The sequence below is a fragment of the Oculina patagonica genome, chromosome 5 (genome assembly GCF_052425735.1).
Source record: "Oculina patagonica isolate OP01 chromosome 5, crgOcupat, whole genome shotgun sequence".
Lineage (NCBI taxonomy): Eukaryota > Metazoa > Cnidaria > Anthozoa > Scleractinia > Oculinidae > Oculina > Oculina patagonica.
Genome location: NC_135762.1, coordinates 6,920,392 through 6,942,780, shown reverse-complemented (window position 1 = coordinate 6,942,780; position 22,389 = coordinate 6,920,392). Strand labels below are relative to the sequence as shown.

Genomic DNA, 22,389 nt, shown 5'->3' with positions numbered 1-22,389 from the left:
ACCTCACTTTTTCGCAAAATTATTAAAGGTCAGAGGTTACGTTTTGAAAAGACTTGCAACGTTTGGTTATTTATTCAAGTATCATACCTTTTTATTTTTAGAAAAACATAAACAAAAAAAAATCAAGAACATAAACGGAATTGATCATATGTTTAGGCCTGTAGTATGTCTCACTGACGTCATAAAAATTTCGCGCCAAAAAAGAGCTCCTGCTGGATATTTGTCCCGGGGCTGTTGTAGACTATCCGGTGAGATTCTGCTCGAAAAGGGCACCTTTTTCACGGTAGATGTATATTCATAAAGGGTAGGAATTTCACGTGTTGGAGTAAACAAAAGAGAACACCCCCATTTTAATTTCGCGAAAATGAAACGTGCATATTTCGCGGGACTTAAGTTTCGCGATTAGGCCAAAAAATACTTTAAAACAATTAAAAATACGTCAAAAACGTTAAGAATAAAATTTCGAAAATCGCAAATATTAAGTTCCGCGAAAATAACTAACAATAAGGTATGTGTAAGGGGTACAATCTTCTCTTTGAAGTACACGGAAAGGATTAATTTTTTGAATAAAGTATAAAAGGGTAGGTCGTGTTCTGACCTCGGTACAGGGGACGAGGTTGATCAATTGACCGAACTCGCTTTCACGACTCCGCAAGACTCCTCTCGCTGTCAGTCAATCGCAAAAGAGAAGAAATCTCGGGTCGTCAATGTCTCTAGACTGTGTCTTTTTTGTTAGAGCGCACACGTTCTTCGCATCTAGGGCAGTTTTCCCGCAATATGGGTTACGAAATGCACTTCTTTATTGCTTGAGGAGTTTAAATTTCGTCTTCATTTTTAGCCCCACCCTTTGTCCCCTACAACAATATGAACAGTACGGTAAATTTGAATACAGTCAACTCTCTCTAAGACGGACACCGTCGGAACCGGCTCCAACTGTCCGTCTTAGAGAGGTGTCCGTCTTATAGGGAGTTCCCTAAACTAGTTACAGTAAAATGACTGAAAAATTGCAAGGACGGAGCAACAGTAAGTGTCCGCCTTACAGAGGTGTCGGTCTCGTAGACGTCTCCGTTAAGAAAGAGTTGACTGTAACACCGTATAAAGCATATTGAACATAATCATTGTTGATCCGCTTTATTGGTTGCTTCAGTATCAAAATATATACAAATTTCTTAAATTTAACATCGTTAGCTGTATCTAAAAATTATTTTCAGCTTGCTGCTTGCATTGGTTCCCAGTATAAAATATGAATTATGTACTTTAAATTGATATAAAATACTCCTACAAAACTAAGATATTTGCTAATGAACAGTCGTGAATCGTTTTCCCCTAAAAAAATTATTGCCTCTTTAATTTGGCGCCTTTCACGCAGTGATCTCGATAGATTCCAAACAGAACATTTTCCTTTACATCTTTTTTCAGCAGAAGCTCCCAAAGGGAGGGGGAGCTACGTTTCATTTACCTTCTCAGCGATCTCTGCGCTCGTTGTATTTTTCTGTCCCAATTTCCCCAAACAAGCAGGCAATTTCTATGTAAACTAGGCTTCGGAGATGAGAGTTCTTGCACTATAATTACTTTTCAGTCCCAGCCTGAAATCACATGGCTTGCATTCAGCCTCAACAATTAACGAACTGGTGTTTATCGCCCGTTCAGCTATGTAAAACTATTAACGGGGGAAAACACCCTTGCAGTTATACTTTTGCTAGGTAATGTAGCAAATTAAAACAAGTATTCTATGCTGTATTGCCTCGACAAAACGCACGGCTTTAGAATCACGAAATCTGAATTAATCGCCACCGCCTTCCATAGAAAACAGCCACAGAAAATGTATAAGAAGGTAATGTTAGTTCAGGCCTTTTTGCCAAAACTGCTAGTAATACTGTACAAAACTTGTGGTTGTATTAAAACTGGAGGGCAACATGAAATTCAAATGCCCGAGACCTTACATATAATCGAGGCAATGTGGCACTAATAAGTCCAGGTCGGAGTTGAAAACGCAACTATATTCTTAATTGTAATTAAGTATTTTTTTTAAGTTTACACCTACCATCTTATACCATAGGAAGGTAAAGACCCGAACCGCAGTTCGTATATTCATTTTGGTGTGTTTTTACTTGCCTTTTACCACCTCAAAATAATTTTTATCTGTTCAGTTATTTTTCATTCATTCCGGCATTCTCTGTTCTGTGACGTGTCCCTGTCAAAAATGGGTTCTGACGTGCTAGCCGGGAACAGAAATCATCTTACCGATTGTATAATGACCGGGTTGGCTGCGGGCATGTTTATAAAAACACAAAGCTACAATTTCGCATTGCAAACAGAATTTGCTTATTTCTTCCGTGGCCTGCCTAGCTCACTCTTCTTTATCATGTTATTCTCGGGTTGGTCTTCGGCCGTGACTTTGTCTTCGTTTTCCTCGTCATGACCAAACATAGCATGCGGTTCGTGTTCGTCAGTAGTGACATGAAAAAACCCCTTGGTATTATCCCTAGACTGCGCCTCGTAGGGAGACATCATAGCAAAACGGTCAAGCTCCGCATCCCCTACGGGACCTCCCATGTCAAAATTACCACCCAAGCCCATAGCCCCACCCGTATTTTCCGTGGGAGTTCCCATCCCGTCCGACATCCCATATTGATCATTCATGTGTATTGGACTTCCCATTCCACCCCCAGTTGGGACCATCCCGTAGCTCCCCCCATCGGACATCCCATCCCCCATGGTCATCCCTCCCCCGGTAGCTGTGCTTAGATCCATGGTAGGAACAGGAGGGGACCCGGGTTCCGGTTTCGAATCTTCAGCGGGGTTCGATTCTTCACTATCTTGTTGTTCTGTGTCCATGGTAGTGTTACTCTTAGCTGATTTTTTCAAAACAAAGTTCAGCTCTTTTGCATCCCCTGCCGTCACCGTGACGTCCTTTGTAAATGGCTCGTATCCGTTCGCCTCGGCAGTGACTTTGTAGCCCCCAGGGAGAAGAAGACGCCAATAGTCTCCGTCCTTAGCGGTTATGATGTCTTTTTGGCGGTTGTCAACAGTGATGTGCGCACCAGCAATTGGGTTGCCTTCGCTGTCCTTAACAAAACCTTTGACACCTTTATGCACCTAAGATAACAAAGAAACCAAGTGATTTTATTAACAGAGGACTTGTCGTGTAGGACTATATGACGTATGACGTCAAGTTCCCTTCCCAAGCCTTAAAGGGACTGTGTCACGAATTTTAGCCAAATTTAGGCATCGGAAAATGGCAACTTAATTGGGTGAAATATAAAAATAGACACATAGAACAGTTAAGGAACATTTCAATAACACAGCAAATACATAAGAAGATACGGATGGACAACAAGCAGGGGCACCCAACGGAATATTTCGTTAAAATATCTGTTCGGAAGACGATTTGAGATGTAGAATTTTCGGAACATTCATTGTAAATTTTTTTGCTTGCCTTCCTTTCCTAGGATTTTCGAATATCTAAAAAATGGTATAATTGTTCATTTTTAACGGATTTTTACTCTAAAAAGGTCACCTAGAATTTTCGGGAGCCCTTCTCTGGCTGGAATTTTTTCGAAAAGGTAAGCTTTGATCCCTATAACTTTCGGATCACTAGACTTTCAGCTAGCAAATCCGAACAGATAAAAAAGTTTTAGGGGATAAAAATATGCCTATATCTGCCGTTTAAATACTAAAATACGTTCAACGGTGCTATCTTTAAGTGGTTTTGAACTATATTCTCGATGGGTGCACCTGAACAAGGCAAAGAAGATTGAAACGGATTGTGATGTGGGTGTTTGAAATATTGTTGAGCTGAACAATTTTTCAAAGCTAGTCTCGCGGTTGTTTGTAACTTTAAATTTTAACGCCCGGGAGACACATTTGGTTACAATGAAGCTATAGTTTTGTCAATTTACGTCATCTATAGAAGTAATTCCTTCGCAAACATTAAGTTTCTTACCGAGTATTTGGCAAAATTTAATAAAACAGTCAGCCATGACACAGCTCCTTTAAGCATCCTTGTTTCGTTTTGCTGTATAAGTACATTTTTGGCTTTTCCTATCTTGGTAACTTATTATTTTGACTTGAAGTTTCCTTCAAATTAATTCTTTTTTTGCACACAAAAATATAACGTAATAATAATTATTTCATGGCATACCTGATCCAAGTAAGCAACCAGCGCTCGTTTATTTTCTTCCCAGTCCTTTGGCAGTTGACTGGCTTCTGGGAACTTCTTACATCCCTGCTCTATAGTGACCTCAAAGCAGTTGGAGTGGATGTAGTTGTAATCCTGCATCCCCCCTGACACACTGTACCAAGCTGCACCGTTTGTAACCCCATCTTGAAAGTGATCCGGGGGGACTTCGGGGCATGGCCAGGGCGGGTTTTTCAAGTGCATGGTCGGATGTGCCATGGAATAGCTTTTGGCCAGATCTTTAAACACATCGTCATCCGGGGACTTGCTGTATTGGCTCGTACCAGACGGGCTGTCATCGAATGGGTAATTCGCCACCAAGGAGCCTCCGTGGAGATTAGCGCTAAGCACAAACGGGTAATCATGGATCCATTTCATAACAGCAATTGTCTCGGGCTGGGGCGGTCCTGTAACGCTCTTGAAAAACTGATCGGGAAAATTGCGATTGAGGTCGACATTGTTCGCGTTGCTGCGCCCTATGATCCAATCTTTCCTGTTATTTCCCTCAGCTGCGAGTTCATACCCGTCTGGGTTCATACTGGGCATCAAGTGAATACGAGTCGTGTCGACCATCTTTGTCAGGTTGGTATCTCGACCGTAATTCTCACAGAACGCTTTCGCAAGATGCAAGAGCAGTTCACGACCGACAACTTCATTACCGTGCATGTTTCCAATGTACTTGAATTCCGGCTCGCCTGGTTCGTGTTTTCCCGGGTTGTCTGAGATTTCAATCACCCAGAGCTTTCGGCCCTGTACTGATTTCCCAATACTGTACATGCGGGTGATTTTCGGGTATTGACGGTGAAGATTTTGAAGATACGCGGTCATCTGGTCGAAGTTATGGTGCGTCCAGTCCTCGTCTCCTAAGGCACGTGTATTTGCAGCCGGGCGCGAAAAAACTACCGCCACCCGTAGATAGACAAAAAATGCCACCAGAAATGGCAATAATCGCTCCATTATCCAAACACACTGCACGCCAGAACTTGCTGCAAAGACAAAACTCTCTCACTATTCAATCTAAACCTCTAGCAAAAACTAACCCGTGCGAAAGTTAAAAACTTCTTCTCATCGACCCGCCCTCTGTCACGTCATTTTTCGAACTTTTCCTTTTTCGCCTCGTCCCTGATGATAAAGGGCTAAAAGCGAAACTGATCGGGGAAATCCCGACTTATGATTGGCTAACAGCGCTTAAATGTCACGAACCAATTGAGCTCACAAACAGGTACCATTTACTAGGCCCTCGAGAAGTGACTATACCTGATTGAGTATTCAAACCAAAATAAACAGGTGTCTGTATTTAGCTGTGACAACAAACATTACTCTCTACCCTCTTGAGACACTACAGCTAATTGGCCTCCGTTCGACAAGAAAATATTGACTCACCCCACAGCACCTCCTGTTCAGGGAAAGTGTAATAAGTTATTTTAGAAAAACTACTTTAGCCAAGATGGAAACGGTCTTAGGGGAAATAACTTGACTTTTGATTAGCAGTGGGAACACATTTTGAAGTTTTGCCAATGAGCGCCAAAATACGGTGACATTGACCATTTGGTTGGGTACATCGCTGCAATCTCGACGGTAATAGAGAAAAATAGAGAAAAAAATCTTTTACGCGTTTATGCTATAATTGTTAGCGTAAAGAATACTTTCACTATGCTTTTTCTTCCATAAAAAAGAATAGTAAAGAATGTTCAATACGGCAAATGGCACAGTTGGAAAATTTTATAGCCAGACTAGATGACTGATTTTCAAGAGGTCGCGTAGAAAACAGAGGCAAATTGTACATTTGTTATTTTACTAGATAAGAGCCCATGAATGGAATAGTGCCTTCGGAACTTTTTGGCCGTTTCTCTCTCCGCTTTTTATTCTTATTGAGGATTGTATATTTTCTTATAATATTTAGTCTAAATGTATGAAAAATAAGATTTAAAATAAACAATGTATTTGTCTTACCAGTCTAATAGACCTCTATTTTTTCGATCTTCGAGCCCGGGGAAAGAAGGGCGAGAGGGGATCGCGTCGCTCGCTAACCATAAAACCTGCCCCCTCCGCCCGGAGATTCGCGCTTACGCTCGCTTCGCTCGCCGATTCTCTCGCTTTTTTGCGTTGAAAATTAGAGGCTGCAGAGAGTCTAAAAAACCAAAGCCGTGACACGACGACGCATACAAACCTTGCAATGAGGCGTTTAATGGCTCTGAATGTAACTCTACAATAAGTTATCTTCGAATTAATGAGCGATACGTTTCCTACAAACGAGTTTATATAAATAACTTCACTTGGGCACGCATGCTTGACTTCGACTTGGCTATTAACTATAAACCTTATATACAACACAGAAGTGACCACAGAATGAACGTAGTTACAATAATAAAAGAGCTATTTACAACGTCGAAATGTGGTGAGATAAATTCAACAAATTGTTTCAACAAATGAAACATTCTTTGCTGGCGTCCTCACTTATGATTTGCGACTGGTTTCGGGACAAGTGCCCGTAAATGAGAGAATTAAAATAATTAATGCATTTTTTCAGGCTACCGCTACCGTAAATTTCCTAAAATAACGACCCGCCGATAGAAGTGATAAAATTTCACGGTTGTTAGCAAATCTAACGCTCCAACGCCCCTGCGCCTCTCACTGTCATGCAAAGCTTGCGTGATAGAGAGGGTCACGCAACGCTTGCGTGACAAAGAGAGGGTTTGATCTTGACTAACGACGCTCCAAATAAGCAACCTCAAACGCAAAAAAAAAAAAAACATACAAGCTGTTCCAAACTGATCTGGTGTTTGACTTAGAATACCGTTTTTCCAAAGGCAATATATTACTCTGTCCTAATGCAAAATAACTTATTTTCAACAAAATTTCTCCTTTCCATAATCAAAATATTTTTATTTAATAACACAGATCGGTCTACATACAGTGCATGTTTTAGCTCTCCAAAAGAAGCGATTCAGTGAAAGAAGCACTTGAAAAAGGCCGCTAAATCCGAAAGTAAGGAGGGTCATTACTTTAGAAACTTCACAGTAGTTTAACTAGTCGAATGTGGAGTGGGGCAAGAGACACATGTTAATAACTTGCTTAGCATTGCATGCGTGAACGTTTAATTAAAAAAGTTACTTATAATAGTCACGAAATGACAAAAGACTCATGGATAGTCCCATGGGTTTTACTTTATAAAACAATTTTTCTTTGTGATACTTCAGAGCTTGAAGTTCAAATAGTCCTTTATTTAATAATATAGTTTTTATCAGTATAAACGTAAGACGCGTACTCTGATTAGCTGAAGGTTATTTATCACAAACTAAAATACCCGGTTTCTTTACGAGGATCTGCGACAGACTTGTAACCGTGAATTTCACATATTAACGTCTTGTTCTTCAGAACGGGCGGAAAATGATTTCGGTTTGTGACTTTTATTACAGACTTTCAGCCAATCACGACACGCGAACTATCATTGGTTTATAAAACAGTCAGGGTCACTCGAGTGGGCGAATGTGCAAGAAAGTTACTTCGCGCGAGGATACGCGACGCGCGTGTCTCCTCGCGCGAAGTAACTCTCGCGCCCGCCTACTGGAAGGACCCCAAGAAAAACGAGGGACTACTCGCGGTCTAAATGTAGTGACGCCAGTTTCTGTACATGTCTTTTTCCCTATAGAGTGTGTGCTATAAAGGCGTTTCTTCCAGTTTGTTCAAATCCGGTACTCGACCCCCTGACTTGCTAAAATTCTCTTTAGGAGGTGTCAGCGGTTTCAGTCCCGTAAAAGGAGTACCTAACTTCATGTCTCGATCCTCATTCGTCGCCTCGTTTTCTGAAGGAGGCCGCGACGCTTTTCTCGGTAAAGGTGCTAAAAGTTCAGTTGACGGGCTAACAGGCCGGTCGGGAAATGAGAAATTCCCTGGCTCTGATAATGTTTGTTTGTGCCCGTGGCCTTGCAGGGAGAAGGCCGACTGTCCCATCCACGGAGAGAGGGATCCCAGGGGTTGAGACTCGGGGCTCTCACGCTTTGCCGGTGGTTTGCGCGTTGGGTAAGTGTTGTGTGACAAATGAGCGAGGTTCTTGTGCTGCAGAGGCTGGAGACGAACTTCTCCGAGAGGTTTGTGCGATGAGGTGATGGTTAGTGGTCCAAGGTGAGAGACACCCTGTTGAAAAGAGAATAGGTTAGCTAGCGCCAATCCGAAAAGACCTCAGGAGCCTGGGAGATCATCACTGCCGGCTCTTAACTCTAGTTAATAAAACATGAAGCAATTTGCTAGCAACTAGAATTATTGCTTCTCTACCCAAAAGGTATCCAGGTCTATCATAAATTACTACCAGTATTTAATCAAGTTGTCCTAGCGAAGTGACGCATTTTCTTCCAAGAACACACAAAACGACCCCGGTCAAACTCGAACCCGGAGCTGCTCTTAATTCCGTTTACAAAGCCGCACTAACCATCAGCCCAGTGCTTCTCTAACAAAATAAAGACAATGGAAATAAATCACAGCCAATTCACCGCATAAGTTCTTTCAGTAAGACATTGAGACGTAAACTGTATTATTAACCTTACTATGGGTTAGCCTGAATTTCAAACATCCCTCTGTGGTCGCCTACTCAGGCGACCACAGAGGGATGTCTGAAATTCAGGCTAACTATGGGTGTACTAATGAACGTACCTTGTCACTGGATTGCAGTTTTCCTAAGGTTTTATGAGGGCGCATATCAAAAGACTGCGAAGCAAGAGAATTACGAATAATAAACGACAATTTAGCAAAAAAATTTCTTACAACCGGTCATTTCAAAACAAATTATTCATGTTTTTACCTGTACATCAGCGTTTCTGCTCCATTCTCCCATCTTACTTAGTTCCCTGAGAAGAAATGACAAGAATATTCCTCAGTTAGAAAAATAGAGCATAAGTCTTCTCGCCATGCAAATTCTGTTCTGCGGAGTAGTTATTAGTTGTTGTTTTTTTTTTTTTATTTACTAAGGTAAGTAATAATACATATTCACATTCACGGCAAGCTAGCTTATTCATTTGTAAGCCACACTTTGAAAGTTTTTTCCAGCAACAAATGTCCAACACAGCAAAAATGAAAAGAATAGCTATAAAAAAAAAAACAGCGTGAAGGTGCCAAAGGCGTGTGTAAACGAGGCTCAGGGCGAATTTTGAGAAACTGGATTCACTTTAGTAATCAGCCCTAGCACTACATACAATGTCCCTTTTCAGGCCTTCTTACCCTTGTGAGTCGAGGTGATGAAGTTGTTTAGATTGAGCAGGTAAGCTTGCCACCTAGAAAAACAAATTGGAAAGCAATGTCAAACAAAAAAAGGTAAGCAAGGTATGCCTCATAACAGGTAAAAACACCCACTGTAACAAATGTTTTTTGCTTTTCATTTCTTCGGTTAAAGGAGAAGTTTACTCTAGAATTTCATTCTCCAAAATTTCAGCCTCCACCGTTCGCTATAACCCTACGAAATCTTTCCCAAAACTCGACAACTGAACGCCGCCATCTTGGAGCTGGTAATGTTTGCGTTTCGTCAAAGAGCTCAGCCTGAAGTTCGGCGGGAATATTTTAATAGTCGAAACTCCTTCTTTTTTGTATTTCTTGGAGCTCTGTTTGAGCAAAATGGAGATGCACAAACAGGCATTTTGACAAACAAAAGCCACTACGAAGAAACGATGAGTTTCTAACCTGAGTATCAGGCCTTCCTAAGGGGAGGGGGGAGGGTAGGGAAGGAAAGAGGAGAGGATCTAGGAAGGCCTGACACAAACGCTTTGATTGGGTCATGTCGAACATCCAGATTCTGGATGTGGCGCTGATTGGGTAATTCACAATGGGCCCTGACGTACGTCACACCACCGGAAATAAACATTTTTGCGTCTTCTATGAACTGATGTCCACGCGAACGAACAGTGAACGAAAACTTCGCTCGACGTTATTCAGCGTTATTTCAGTGTATTTATGGAAGGCGACGACTTCAAAACGGCTCGTAAAGGCGCTCTACAGTTTTTCCTGGAATTAGACGTAATAGAGGACAGAAATTATGCCTCGAAGGCTGCTTGTGAAACGGAAAGACGTCCTCGGAGTTTTAGCAAAATAAAGGTGACGGGCCTACGTTTGTGACATTTGTACCCTTGCCGTTCTGTGTTAAATTCGGTTTTTCGACGTAATTTGCTTCTCACTTCTTTCTGAGGGGGACTGATTTATTTAGAGGCATTGTGTATTAAATAGAGCCGTAAGATTGTGGCCAAGGAAATGTCTAGAGGTCATTGCATTAGTCTGCGCTGCGTGGTTTCCTGTTTGTTTCACACTTCTTTGCCACATGTTTTGCTAGTTTGTTTTTGCTCAATTCTATTTGTAAAATATGCTTTAAACTCTCGAAATTTTCGCCGTGTAAGGACAAGATATATGTTCCGTGAAAACGTTGATTACTTGCATTTTTATTGATGCCGGGTTCGGCATTAATAAATATTGTTGCAAGATGTATTGTGTCTTATCAGTTATATCTTGGTCCCGCTTCGCAAGTGACAACCGGAAATGAATTTGATTGGTTGACGCTTATCACGCCGTGAAGGGGTGGAAAACTGGAATAAAAGCGTCTGTGTCAGGCTTTTCTTTCCGTTCGCGCTTCTACCCTTTCTCCCTTCCCCTTTAGAAAAGCCTGATACTCAGGCTAATGAGTTTTGAGCATTTAAATTTTCCCGCCAAACTTCAGACTGAGCTCTTTGACGTCACGCATACGTTACCAGCTCCAAGATGGCGGCGTTCAGTTGTGGAGTTTTGGGAAAGATTTCGTAGGGTTATAGCGCACGTTGGAGGCTGAAATTTTGGCGGATAACATTTCTTTGTATAAACATAAATGGCCATTCTGGAGTGAACTTCTCCTTTAACAAAGGCGACACAGGAGACACATTTGATTTTCCAACACACAGACCTACAGATCGTTTCATACTCTTCCTCGCCAGAAGGAACCATTCAAGTGACAAGGCATGGGCACAACTCACCTGTTGAAGCTTTTTCTTCTTTTTCTTCTTGTCTCTTTTGTCTTGCCCTAACGCGTTTCTTGGTTGGTTTTCTTCGCCACCAAAATCTTGTCTCCTGCATGGGTGACATTACTTTTAAAAACATTGTTAAGGTCCGTTGTTTAGAAAGTTTACTCCATCAGAAGTTTCGTCGCATGTATATCGGTTCAACAAAACTTCTTAAGACCAGTTTAGACGAGCAATTTTTATGTGAAAATTTTTATTTGCTCATGTAGACGAGGAAAATTGGCCAATTTTAATGTGACAAATGTTTTTGCCGAGAAGCTGACGTGTTAGCTTTTATGTGACAAATAAAAGTTGTCGCATACAAAAATTGCTCGTGTAGACGAATCGTCACAAAAAAATGTGGCAAATATTGTGACAGCATTGCGTATGCGTTTCTGCGTATCGCCGTAGTTCCTCCTGTCCAAAGTCATTACTGGCGCACTAAACTTGGACCTGTTGACAACTAATTGTTGTGCCATCTGTACGATCAAATGTATTATTTTGTTACATAAAAAGTGCCCGTGACTAAAACCCGGCTTTAAAGCAGAAGTGGGATTACCATTGCAAATCCTGGCGCTGTTTAACATGTGATACTCCATACTCGTGGCCGGGTGTGGACAAATCTGATTTAGAACCTCTTCTTTCGGTGGACATTCCCATTTGAAAGGAAAAGTTTGACTGAAGAGCTTCTTCTCGACTGGAGGCACCAGAGTCTGACGGCAAAATAGAAAATTAGAATTTTGTATGCAGAATTTTATATAAGCGGCGTCGCGCGATGTAATCGTCAAGAGAAATTAGTGTCACAGGAAATAAGCGTCAAGTGTAAGAATGTCACGCGATAACCAGAAAACAGACAAACTTGAAGTGGTATGACCGATTGACAATATCTAATTTACGTCTCCTCTTCAGTTGATTTTGACATTCATTCTCCCGCATCGTGTAAGGGCCTGTTTATATGGAGGAGAGTTGTCCCTGGTAGGAGGGTTACCCTCCATACCGAGCCACCCCGGGCGAGAGAGCTTTTCATACGTTTCTTTATAAATAGCTGCGAACTGTTTATATGAGAAATTGCAAAGTTGGCTCGGGGGGCAGGGTGACCCTGGGTGGAGGGTCACTCGCTTTGAAGGAAGGGTGACCCTGGGGAGCGAGCCAACTTTTTTCCATATTTAAACAGTTTGGTTATTTTCGCCTCGCCTACCAGGGACATGTTGACACATACAGAGCATGCGCAAACGCTGCAGTCGACCAAAACAAAATTGCAGATACATTGAAATCAAAGTCGGAGGTAAATTTGTCCAAAAAATGGTCGTGGTCGATGTTTCAGCATTCCTTATTTAAAAAAGGCAGACATAATAGATGTTTCAAAACAACTCTCACCAGTCTTTTAAACCGAGAGGGCCAAGTTTTGGCTCGGTCAACAGGGACAACTTTTTCATATAAACGCTCGGCAAAAGATAGCTCGGGGGAGAGGGTAGCCCTCCTACCAGGGACAACTCTCCTCCATATAAACAGGCCCTAAGACTCTATATTTAATAGAGACGGCTGTCAATGCGTCCTTACAATAGATGATCAAATGCAGATGTAACTGATATCTTTCAGACTCACCTGTGAAGACTGGTTTTCCTGCTTGTCGCTCATGAGCTCCTTTCGACTTCATTTGCTGCTCTGTTGCCTAAAGATTAAACACACAACTTAAGTATACTAAAACATACTTTGCATTACTGTTCATTCACATATCAAGTCTGCGCTAACTCGGCAATAAACACTTTCTCATTCTAGGGAATGAAATGAGACTCAGAACTAAGATCATGAAAATGGAATCTGATGCATTGCTGCTCCTCTTCTTACTCGTAGGATCCGGAAAAGCACACAAAAAGAAAAACTTACAATAGGGGAATTTGTTAAATTTGTGGAACCAGTTATTCAAAGAAGGAGTCACAAACCTCATTCCTTGCCATGAACGGCTGCTGCTGTGGTTTGGATTTGACTGAAGCTGAGCCATCGCGGTCCTTCTTTTTGCCTAGAATGACGGACTTGGTTTTTCTAATCTCCTCTGCAATCGTGGATGGGCCATAAGGCTGAAAGGTTCAAACAACGATGAGTTTTTAAAATATATTAGACAATCGTTATTATTTTCCTTCGATTATTTTCCTTCACTTTAAAGTCTCAGTTACATAATATAGGCTGCAAGTCGAGTTGTTTTTTTAATTCAAACCACTCATTTATAAAAAAAAACTATTTTTGCAGATCATAATTTTTTATTCTCATGACTTCTATTCAGTATGATTTTCTACGGAGATTGTTAGGAGAAAGTACATGTAGGTCCTGAGCAGTGGACTCCTAGCAGTGGAGCCCTGGCCAGAAACTTTGGGTCGCATTCTTGTGCATTTGGATACCATCAAATTATGATGGCATCCTCCTCCAATATGTCGGGATAAACTGTGATGGACTAGGATTCCATCCTGGGGGCCCTCTCAGGGGGACTCCGGTGGGGGATGATCCCGGGGGGGCCTCCTGGGGATAGGTACAAAAACTCTTATCATCTTCATGCTAGAGACTGGATAACACAACTCTACCTTTGCATTCTTTGGTTGGTCAAGCTCAGTCTCCTCGTTATCCGCTGGGAAAAAGCTGTAATTAGCAGCCACTAGATGGCTGGTGTTGGAAGTCAAACTTGGTTTTGTCCTTGCTTTGCTGTCTTCCTCCACAACACTAGCCTTATCACTTTGAGTGAGGTTAGTTCTTTCCTCTGGTTGAGAAGCTATTCTTGATGCATTGACACTTGCTCCTGTTAAATTAGAATTGCGAGGTTTGATTTCTGCAGAACTGTAAACAGCTTGTTTGACTGAAGAAGGAGGATTAACTGATCCTTTCAACATTTCTGCATTTGATGCAGCTGAGCAACTCTCAGGCTGTTCTGAGCTTTCGTGTTCTTTTGTTGTTCTATTTTTATCTGATGCCTCATCTTGAAAGCTGGCATCATTTGGCTTTTCTTTAGCAGCCATTTGCTGCATGACAAGTTTCTTTTCTGCACTGAATTCTTTCCCCAGTGGTAAACTTCCATGCGTATTTGGCTTAATGTCCTGTGTTTTCAATTCTTGTGAACTCTCTGAAGGTTTAATACCCTGTGATGAAGCTCCCTTGTGAGCAAAATGTCTTGATTTGAGAGGAATTTCAGTCTTCTTTGTAACATGCTTCAGATCTCCTCCCTTGTCTTTCAAGGTTTTTTCATACTCTTCCCTTTCTAGTTGAAAAGCTGGGTGATTGTAAGCATCGTTTATTGTAAATCTGTCCTTTGGGTCCAGTTGTAATGTTGCCTACAAATCAAACAACGTAAAATCAGTGACAACTCTAAAAACGTCTGATGAAATTTTTTAAACAATCTTGTTTTTCCAATCAACTTATTGGATGACAGAGCTGAAATATAGATTCAATAATTTTTATTACATTTAAAACTTACTTGCATAAAGCTAAGCATAATTCCATTTATGACCCCGGCGTACTTCCTTCCTAGAGTCTGAGGGATAATTGACGTTGGAAACTGTGGATATGAACACGACTCATTAGCGTTACACTATCTTTGATCAATATAACATACAGCCAATTCTCTTTTAACGGACACCTCTTCAAGACGGACACCTGGTGTTGGTCCCGTCCCTACCGTTTTTCAGTCATTTTACTGTAACTAAACTACCCATAAGATGGGCACCTCTCAAAGACAGACAGATGGAGCCAGTCCTGGCAGTGTCTGTCTTAGAGAGTGTTGACTGTTACAGAAATAACATATATGGGAGGTGTCAGTGGTGATGTAATATAAGTCATAGTCAGAAGTTTACACTGTTGCAATGTGAAGAAGTTGACACTGACTCCGATCCTAGATGATCCGTTTGACAACATTCTTCATCTTCATATTTTATACAAAAATTAAAGTGCACCAATAATGTGCATTTTTTTCACTATGCTGAAAATCATTAATTAAAGGAATATGGGGTGACCACAAAAGTGCTTATTAGAAAGACGATGCATATAAATAACATTACCTTGAGCCCTTTGAATCTGGGGTTGTTGTGAAACATCTCCATTTGATCAGGTGGAAGATGACCCAGCACCTGAAATAATAATGTGGAATCATAGTCACGAACATGTACATGAACTGGCTAAAGAAATTAATAAAGAAATTAGGCAAAATCATGTAATACGCTTACAATTCTTTCACGGTAAATCTAATGTACATTTATGCCATGATTAACTTACCTTTTGTATTGTAAATAGTTGATCTATTTCACTTTCTCCAGGAAATACCGGCTATCAAACAGAAAGAAATAATCGAAACTTAGTAAAGCAAGAAAAAATATATTAATAGTTACTGGTTAAATTATGCAGTTTTACAGGACACACTCAGGTCAGGTGGTATACAGGGCTAGACCTCCAGATGTGTTAATATGCATATTATTGACTGTGTGTGCCAGCTGTCGCAGATTTCCAACAACACCCAGCTTAATCTTGTTGTATAATGGTGAAACACATCGCGATTTAAAAAAAAGTTTAAAATTCTACATTGAGATAATTTTAATGCCCTAAAAAACACATTTTTAGGTAATTTCTTTTTTTTTTTAATAGTTTATTGCAAACAAAAAAGAAAAAAAAACAGCTACATACATGTACAATGTGTCTGAGCTTTAAAAACAATACGGTACTTATTTACAGTGCTTGCTTATGTTAGGTAATGCCGTTAACGTGCGCACGAAGCAAATCATTAATTTCTTTCCTTATCTTAATTCCTGTACAATAAGAACAGTTTTTAATATAAGATCAAAGTCTGTTTTGTTGAACTAGACTAATTCTTTAATGCAAAAATGTTTTTTTCTGGAAACAATAGTAAGAGATCCCCATTTGGATTACTAGGGTTCCTAATATATATCTCACGGGTCGTAAATTTGCTATAATGCCCATCCATTTTACACAAAAACTAGCTCGGTGACCCCCATTTTTTATTTCATTTTTTTAATGCTCATAACATTATTGTTAACTGCAGACAGTACTGTTTCGGCCTTCTGGGCCTCATCAGTGCAGTGCTGAATCTAGGATGGAGGTTAAGCTGTATAGCCACCCCAAATGATCCCACACTTGTGGACCAAGTTTCAGAAAATTTTTAATACTCCTTCTATTTCAGTGGAATCACCTTAAAGCCCTTTTTACTAACCTGACCATCACTGAGTTCACCCAGTATGCAGCCAATGGCCCAGATGTCAACTGGCTTGCCATAAGACGTCCTGCAATAATTTATTAAATGGAAGTAAATAAGTTTAACTTGAAACAAATCACAATAATCGTACAATAACAAAGAAATTTATAGGCCACCTTACCCTAGAAGCAGTTCAGGAGATCTATACCATCGAGTGGCAACATAATCTGTAAACTGACCACTGCTGTTAATAGTCATGGCCCTGGCAAAACCTGTAATGCAAAAGTCAAAACATACTTTCAGCAACATGGTGATTTGTTTTCTTTTTCATGTGTACTGGCCTGCACTGGGTCTGTTCCAAGCTTGACTCCAGTTTCAAATGATTTCTGTTAGGATATTGCTATTCCCCATAAATTTATGAAATCGTGCTGTTAGTACATTGCAGGTTAAATCAAGTATTTTCTTACATGTAACTACCGTAATGATTCGATTTAGTGCCCGGGGCGCTTATTTACTTTTGGCACGTCAATGGAGGGCGCTTATTCGAGACAGGGCGCTTATTCGGGACATGGCGCTTATTTAATTTTTCTAGAAACAACCAAATGTTCAAAACAAAACTTTAATAAATATTAGCAAATTGTTGAAAGTTCAGCTACTTTTAAAATAATTGTTCATTTTAGCAGTAAATATATACATGTATGGTACGGTAAATGTTCATCATGCGTTTATCTATTCGACGTTGATGACTTCAGTAGAGGCAGTTATCCACAATAGGGGGCGCTTATAAGAATAGGGGCACTTTTAAGAATGGAGCATGGGACGCTTGTTAGAATGGGGGCGCTTATTGGAATAGTGGCGCATATTTACAAAAACACATTCGAAGGGAGGCGGTTATTCGGAAGGGGGCACTTATTGGAAGGAGGGCACTAAATCGAATCATTACGGTATGTGACACTAGAAAATCCACACACTAGCAACAAATTTTAACTATCTACAAGTAAACAACATTGCTAGAAGATAGATTTTTTGCCTTTTTTCAACCTTACCAAAGTCACAAAGTTTAAGAATGCCATCCTTGCTAATAAGCAAATTTTCTGGTTTTATGTCTGTTGGCATAAAAAAGTATTAATTGTACATATGTCAGAAAAAAGTGACATTCACAAGAAATGATCAATCAAAATAAAAGTATATAAAAAAACATAAAAAATCATCTACTGTTTCGAGATAAGACATATTCCTTATTAAAATAAAATAAAAGTTATAAATATCTTATCTCATACAAACATGAAAAACTGTAATAATAAATCTTGTTGGCCAGTCAGGAAAGGTTAAGAATACAATTCAGCCAAAGTTTTCGCCGAATGTTTGGACCACTGACTGGCAACAACACATTGTCTAAATATACTCTTTACCTTTTTCCCAATTTCAGTCACTTTCCTTTCTTAATCATTCACCCTTAGAAACATTAATAGCAGAGTGCAATAAACTGCAGGAATTGAACATGTACCTCTATGAATGACGTCATTCTGATGACACCATTTAATGGCTTTGATCAGCTGGAAAATGTAGTTTCTGGAAGGAAAGTTAAGTTTGCAAGAAACATTAGTTGGATCCTAAAAGAAAATGTTTGACATTGGTAACATAGATAATAAAGCCAAAGTAATAAAATATTGTTTTAAGTAAGTAACTAGTGAGGCCTTCCAAGGGGTAAAAGTGACAAGCAACATGGCCCTGAATTCTGGTGACATAGGAACATTTTTACAGCGACAAGCGACATCATTAGGGCACTGAAATGCGACAGCGACATAGTGCGACAGCAACACAATAGCGGGAAAAACGACAGCGACACTTACATCTGTTGGCTAAGCAACATTGGTTCCCAGAAACATGTAACATTGCGACACGGTTACCCCCCTTGGAAGGCCTCACTAGCACTACATGAAAGTAAAAAGAGTTGAAATTTATTACAACTGAATTCAAATTCTAATGGGCCAAATGGTATTTCAATTTATTTGTTAGTAGTCTTTTACAATGGCATTGTTGTTTGAGTCTGTAAAACTAACCTGACTTTGTTTGCTGGAACTCCATTTGGCATTTCTTCCAGTAACTCAAGCATATTCTGTACAAAAATGTAACAAACTTGTACTTAACAATATTTATCCTTAATACTATACACATAATGACTGTTCCCGAGGAAAACAGTTAATTTTGTTTGCCAAGAATCTCAAAATCGCCGAGAATCTCATTGATAATCAAGGGAAACAAAATTAACTGGTTTCCCAAGGGATCAGCCATTAGGTGTTTTGTTATATAACACAAGGAGGACTTAGAAAAATGGTGCTTGTCGGTCAACATTCGCAGGCAACATTGCAATGTTATCCTCTGCATCATAGATTTTGTAATGTTGCCGTTTAGAAACTTTTGGCGGGAAACAGTTTTTAATGTTAGATGTCATGTGACCTCACGTAAGCCAATAAGAGTGTGAGCTGTTGGGGAAAAATTTCTAGCTATATATTGATATATAAGCTATAAAGAAGATGTACAACAACAATGTTGAATTAATATTATGGATTTTCCCATTGCAAATGTTTACTTACTCTTTCGACATATTCAAATACTAAATACAGCTTTCCTCTTCTGCGAAATGCTTCCCTATGAGAAAGAGGAAATTCAACAAATAAGCTACATGTAACAACCTTGAATTTATAAATATTACTGAGTGCATTAAGATATTTACATCTAATAGCACACCAAATTGAGAACTCCACTGGTAATATTGTTAACAAACCTCAACTCAACAATATTTTCTTGCTTCAGCATGCGAAGCACTTTTAATTCCCTCAATGTGGTTCTTTTGACATCCTCATTTTCTACAGAAATAAGACAATCAGACAAATGAATATTAAACAGTCCAGGATAAAAGATTATGTAACAGTAACTACAGCATAATCTAAAACTTTATCTGATGCAATGAAGGATACAGCCAAACAAAAGGCTTAAAGGGACTGTGTCACGGCTGATTAAAGTTTATTTTATTTAGTTTTGCCAAATACTCGATATGAATCCTAAATTTATGTTTGCAAAGGAATTACTTCTATGTATCTTAATGACAAAACCATAGCTTCATCGTATCCAACTTTGTCTCCCAGGCGATAAAATTTAAAGTTACAAGCAAACGAGATTAACTTTGAAAACTGTTCCGCCGGACCATTTTTCAAAAACCCATATCGCAATCCGTTTCAATCTTCGTCATTTTTGGCCATCCGTACCTTCTTTTGTATTTACTGTGCTATCGAAATGTCCCTTCACTGTTTTAGGAGGTTATTTTTATATTTCACTAAACTTGAAGGTCATTTTCCCATGCCTTAATTTGGCTAAAATTTGTGACATAGCCCCTTTAAAAGCCATCACATACACGTATTATCTCATATGATATCGCAGTATCCTGTGTACAGTGGAAGTATGCTGTGTACAGTGGAATAAAAATTTCTTTAACTCCAAGGGAAACAAAAGCTGGTTTAAGTAATTGAGAGTTTGAGAAATCAGGGGTGAAATTGCACTGTTCAACTGCAGTGGCCCCAGTTGTTCAAAAGTTGGATAACGCTGTCCATTGCCTGGATAAATCAGGTTAGGTAGGTTTTATATGGCAGTTATCCTCCTGATAGTAAATTATCAAGTGGGTAGTGTTATCCACCCTTTGAACAATTGGGCCATGTTGTAAGGCAAAGCAAATTGACCAACCAAAAGATATGAAAATTACTGGTGAAATTTTAATTTCTAAATTACCAGTACGTAATGAAAGACCTCTTGTAACACCCTAATGCAATTAACCTCTCATCCCCCTACCCATCAAACACTCACAAAGATATGCTTATTTGATTTCACCAAATCAAATGGAACCCAGAGGTCATCAGAAAACAAAAACTTTAATGAGTGGCCATGCTACAGTGTCAGTGTAGCAGTAGGGGTGTCAAATGGTAAATGGGAGACTTAAGGAACCTGATATATTTTCTGCGAGTCTGAGACCTTTTAAGCCTCGAAAAAGAAATTGAGACTGCAAGAAGGTGTCAAAGAAATTTTTTGAGACAACGAGACCCCTGAAATTTGGCTAAAATTTTGCAAGACATGCCAGTACATTTTTTGAAGGACCATTCACCACCCCTAGCAGTGCACATTTACTTCTTACATACCTTCACTGTCTTTGAATTTTTTGATCGCCACAATCTCATTTGTCTCCTGTAGTGGAGAAAGTAAGTTTTAATTTTTTGAGAAAACAATGCAGAAACATCTCACACAGTTAAAGATCAGTCTCCCTTGGTTACTTCAACCCTCCAAGTTAATTTTTTTCCTTAGTGGCCATTTGGCCACCAACTGCTCAAGTTGGGTCGCCAGTATAAATTTTAGTCGCCAAATTAAGCTCATGCTTTCAATCCTTCTTCTCAATTTTAGTCGCCAGGCTGGCGACTTTGTTTCCAATTTAGTCGCCAGCTCCAAAATTTTAGTCGCCATGGCGACTAAAATGGTCTTAACTTGGAGGGTTGTACTTGACAAAGCTCTTTAAAGACTGAATTTTTAAGTTATAGGGTAAAAACCAACCAGAAAATGAATCAAGTACAAGTTATTTTTCCATAATTTATCATAATTAAAGTACTTCACTGAACTACTTTAATTTGAAACTTTAAAGTTGTCATCTACAGCAAAAATAATATTTTCTTTATTTTTCCACCCACAACCCTCAGAAACCAAGTAACAGTGTGTTGACAAACAGACTAACTGATGCATGAATTACTAATCCAACTAATACAAATAAAATGTTACACCATAATTTAATTCAAGTAACAGCAACAATTATCATGCTGCAAATTACGGCACTGATTTTGAAGGGGGGCTCTCAAAGTATAATTGACTTCGGTAATATGATCTCAGGTATATGTTATAAGTGGTTTCTGATTTCAACAAGACCTGAAAATTGCGTGTACGGTCGCTGAACACAGCAATCATCGACCCGCTTAACCTTGCGGTGATCCGTATGTTTGATTTTGTCATGATCAAGCTATTAGTTAGAAAATACTTCTGTTACCTTGTGCCTGCATCTCAATACCACTCCATAGGCCCCTAACAATACAAAAAGGAAGATATTTAACACGAATTTGCACCACTTAAACCCATATTTTGCATACAAAAACAATTCATGCAACACAAAACGAAATTCCCACAAACCAATTTCAATGTCATTACGATGCATGCAATAACAAGCCAATATTTAAGACCACTTACCTTCGCCTACAATTCCAAGAACCTCGTACTTATTCATTAGCGTTTAACAGACATGCTGTAGTTAAATTTAATAATTGATCTCCGCCTGCCGTTGAAATAGCGTGAACGATGCCTCCCCAGATACAAAAACATATCTTGCCAAAAACATCTTCCGTTTCAGGAAGTACGTGTCTTGAGTTGTACAAATATCGCAGTAGGACATACAAAAGTTTCCATTCATGTGTCTGTCATTAAAAGGAAGTTCTCATAAATCCCAAAAGTTCGTGGTTTTTGACCCAAACTGTTTGACATATTTTTTCGTTACGGTAACCAACAAGTCGAGGGTTGCTATTTCGATTCCCATGATCCCTGGCAAGCCCAGGTAACGACTGAAATTCCTTTCTGATGACGTCACGCGCGAAGGCTGGTGTGAGCTAGCATTTTCCAAATCTACTGGGGTGAAAAGGTAAGCGGATCGACGGATTTGGCCTTAAAAACGCACGGATTGTGGATTTTTGCGATAAACTGAACGGATTCGCGGATTTCGAAAATAAAGCGGATAGCGGATTAGCTAAGGATTTTGGCCCGGATCGTGGATACTCGGCTAGAGGGGGGAGGTACAGACTAGGGAGGAGGGAGAAATGGCCAAAAAAAAACTAGGGAGGAGGGAGAAATTTTGGCAAAAACTAGGGAGGCGGGAGAAATTCTGGCTAGAAAAAATTGGGAGGAGGGAGAAGTTGGCACAAAAAAGTAGGGAGGAG

General features: G+C 39.8%; 2 protein-coding genes across 2 annotated transcripts; both read right to left on the bottom strand.

Moving 5' to 3' along the window:
* Positions 1-1,115: 1,115 nt before the first annotated feature.
* On the bottom strand, positions 1,116-5,253 carry LOC144655224 (carboxypeptidase D-like). Its single transcript, XM_078515447.1, has 2 exons — positions 4,145-5,253; positions 1,116-3,099 (listed from the first exon to the last, which is right to left on the bottom strand). Exons 1-2 carry the CDS (start codon positions 5,135-5,137, stop codon positions 2,326-2,328), a joined length of 1,767 nt encoding a protein of 588 aa, XP_078371573.1. The 5' UTR covers positions 5,138-5,253; the 3' UTR covers positions 1,116-2,325.
* Positions 5,254-6,339: 1,086 nt separating this feature from the next.
* Positions 6,340-22,002, bottom strand: LOC144655209 (uncharacterized). Its single transcript, XM_078515428.1, has 22 exons — positions 21,650-22,002; positions 21,453-21,487; positions 20,563-20,608; positions 19,161-19,242; positions 18,970-19,024; positions 18,436-18,491; positions 17,880-17,944; positions 17,419-17,478; positions 16,554-16,644; positions 16,391-16,460; positions 15,442-15,492; positions 15,228-15,296; positions 14,648-14,728; positions 13,764-14,504; positions 13,131-13,265; positions 12,793-12,859; positions 11,747-11,900; positions 11,164-11,257; positions 9,395-9,447; positions 8,979-9,024; positions 8,831-8,884; positions 6,340-8,317 (listed from the first exon to the last, which is right to left on the bottom strand). Exons 1-22 carry the CDS (start codon positions 21,684-21,686, stop codon positions 7,841-7,843), a joined length of 2,619 nt encoding a protein of 872 aa, XP_078371554.1. The 5' UTR covers positions 21,687-22,002; the 3' UTR covers positions 6,340-7,840.
* Between the last annotated feature and the right edge of the window lie 387 nt (positions 22,003-22,389).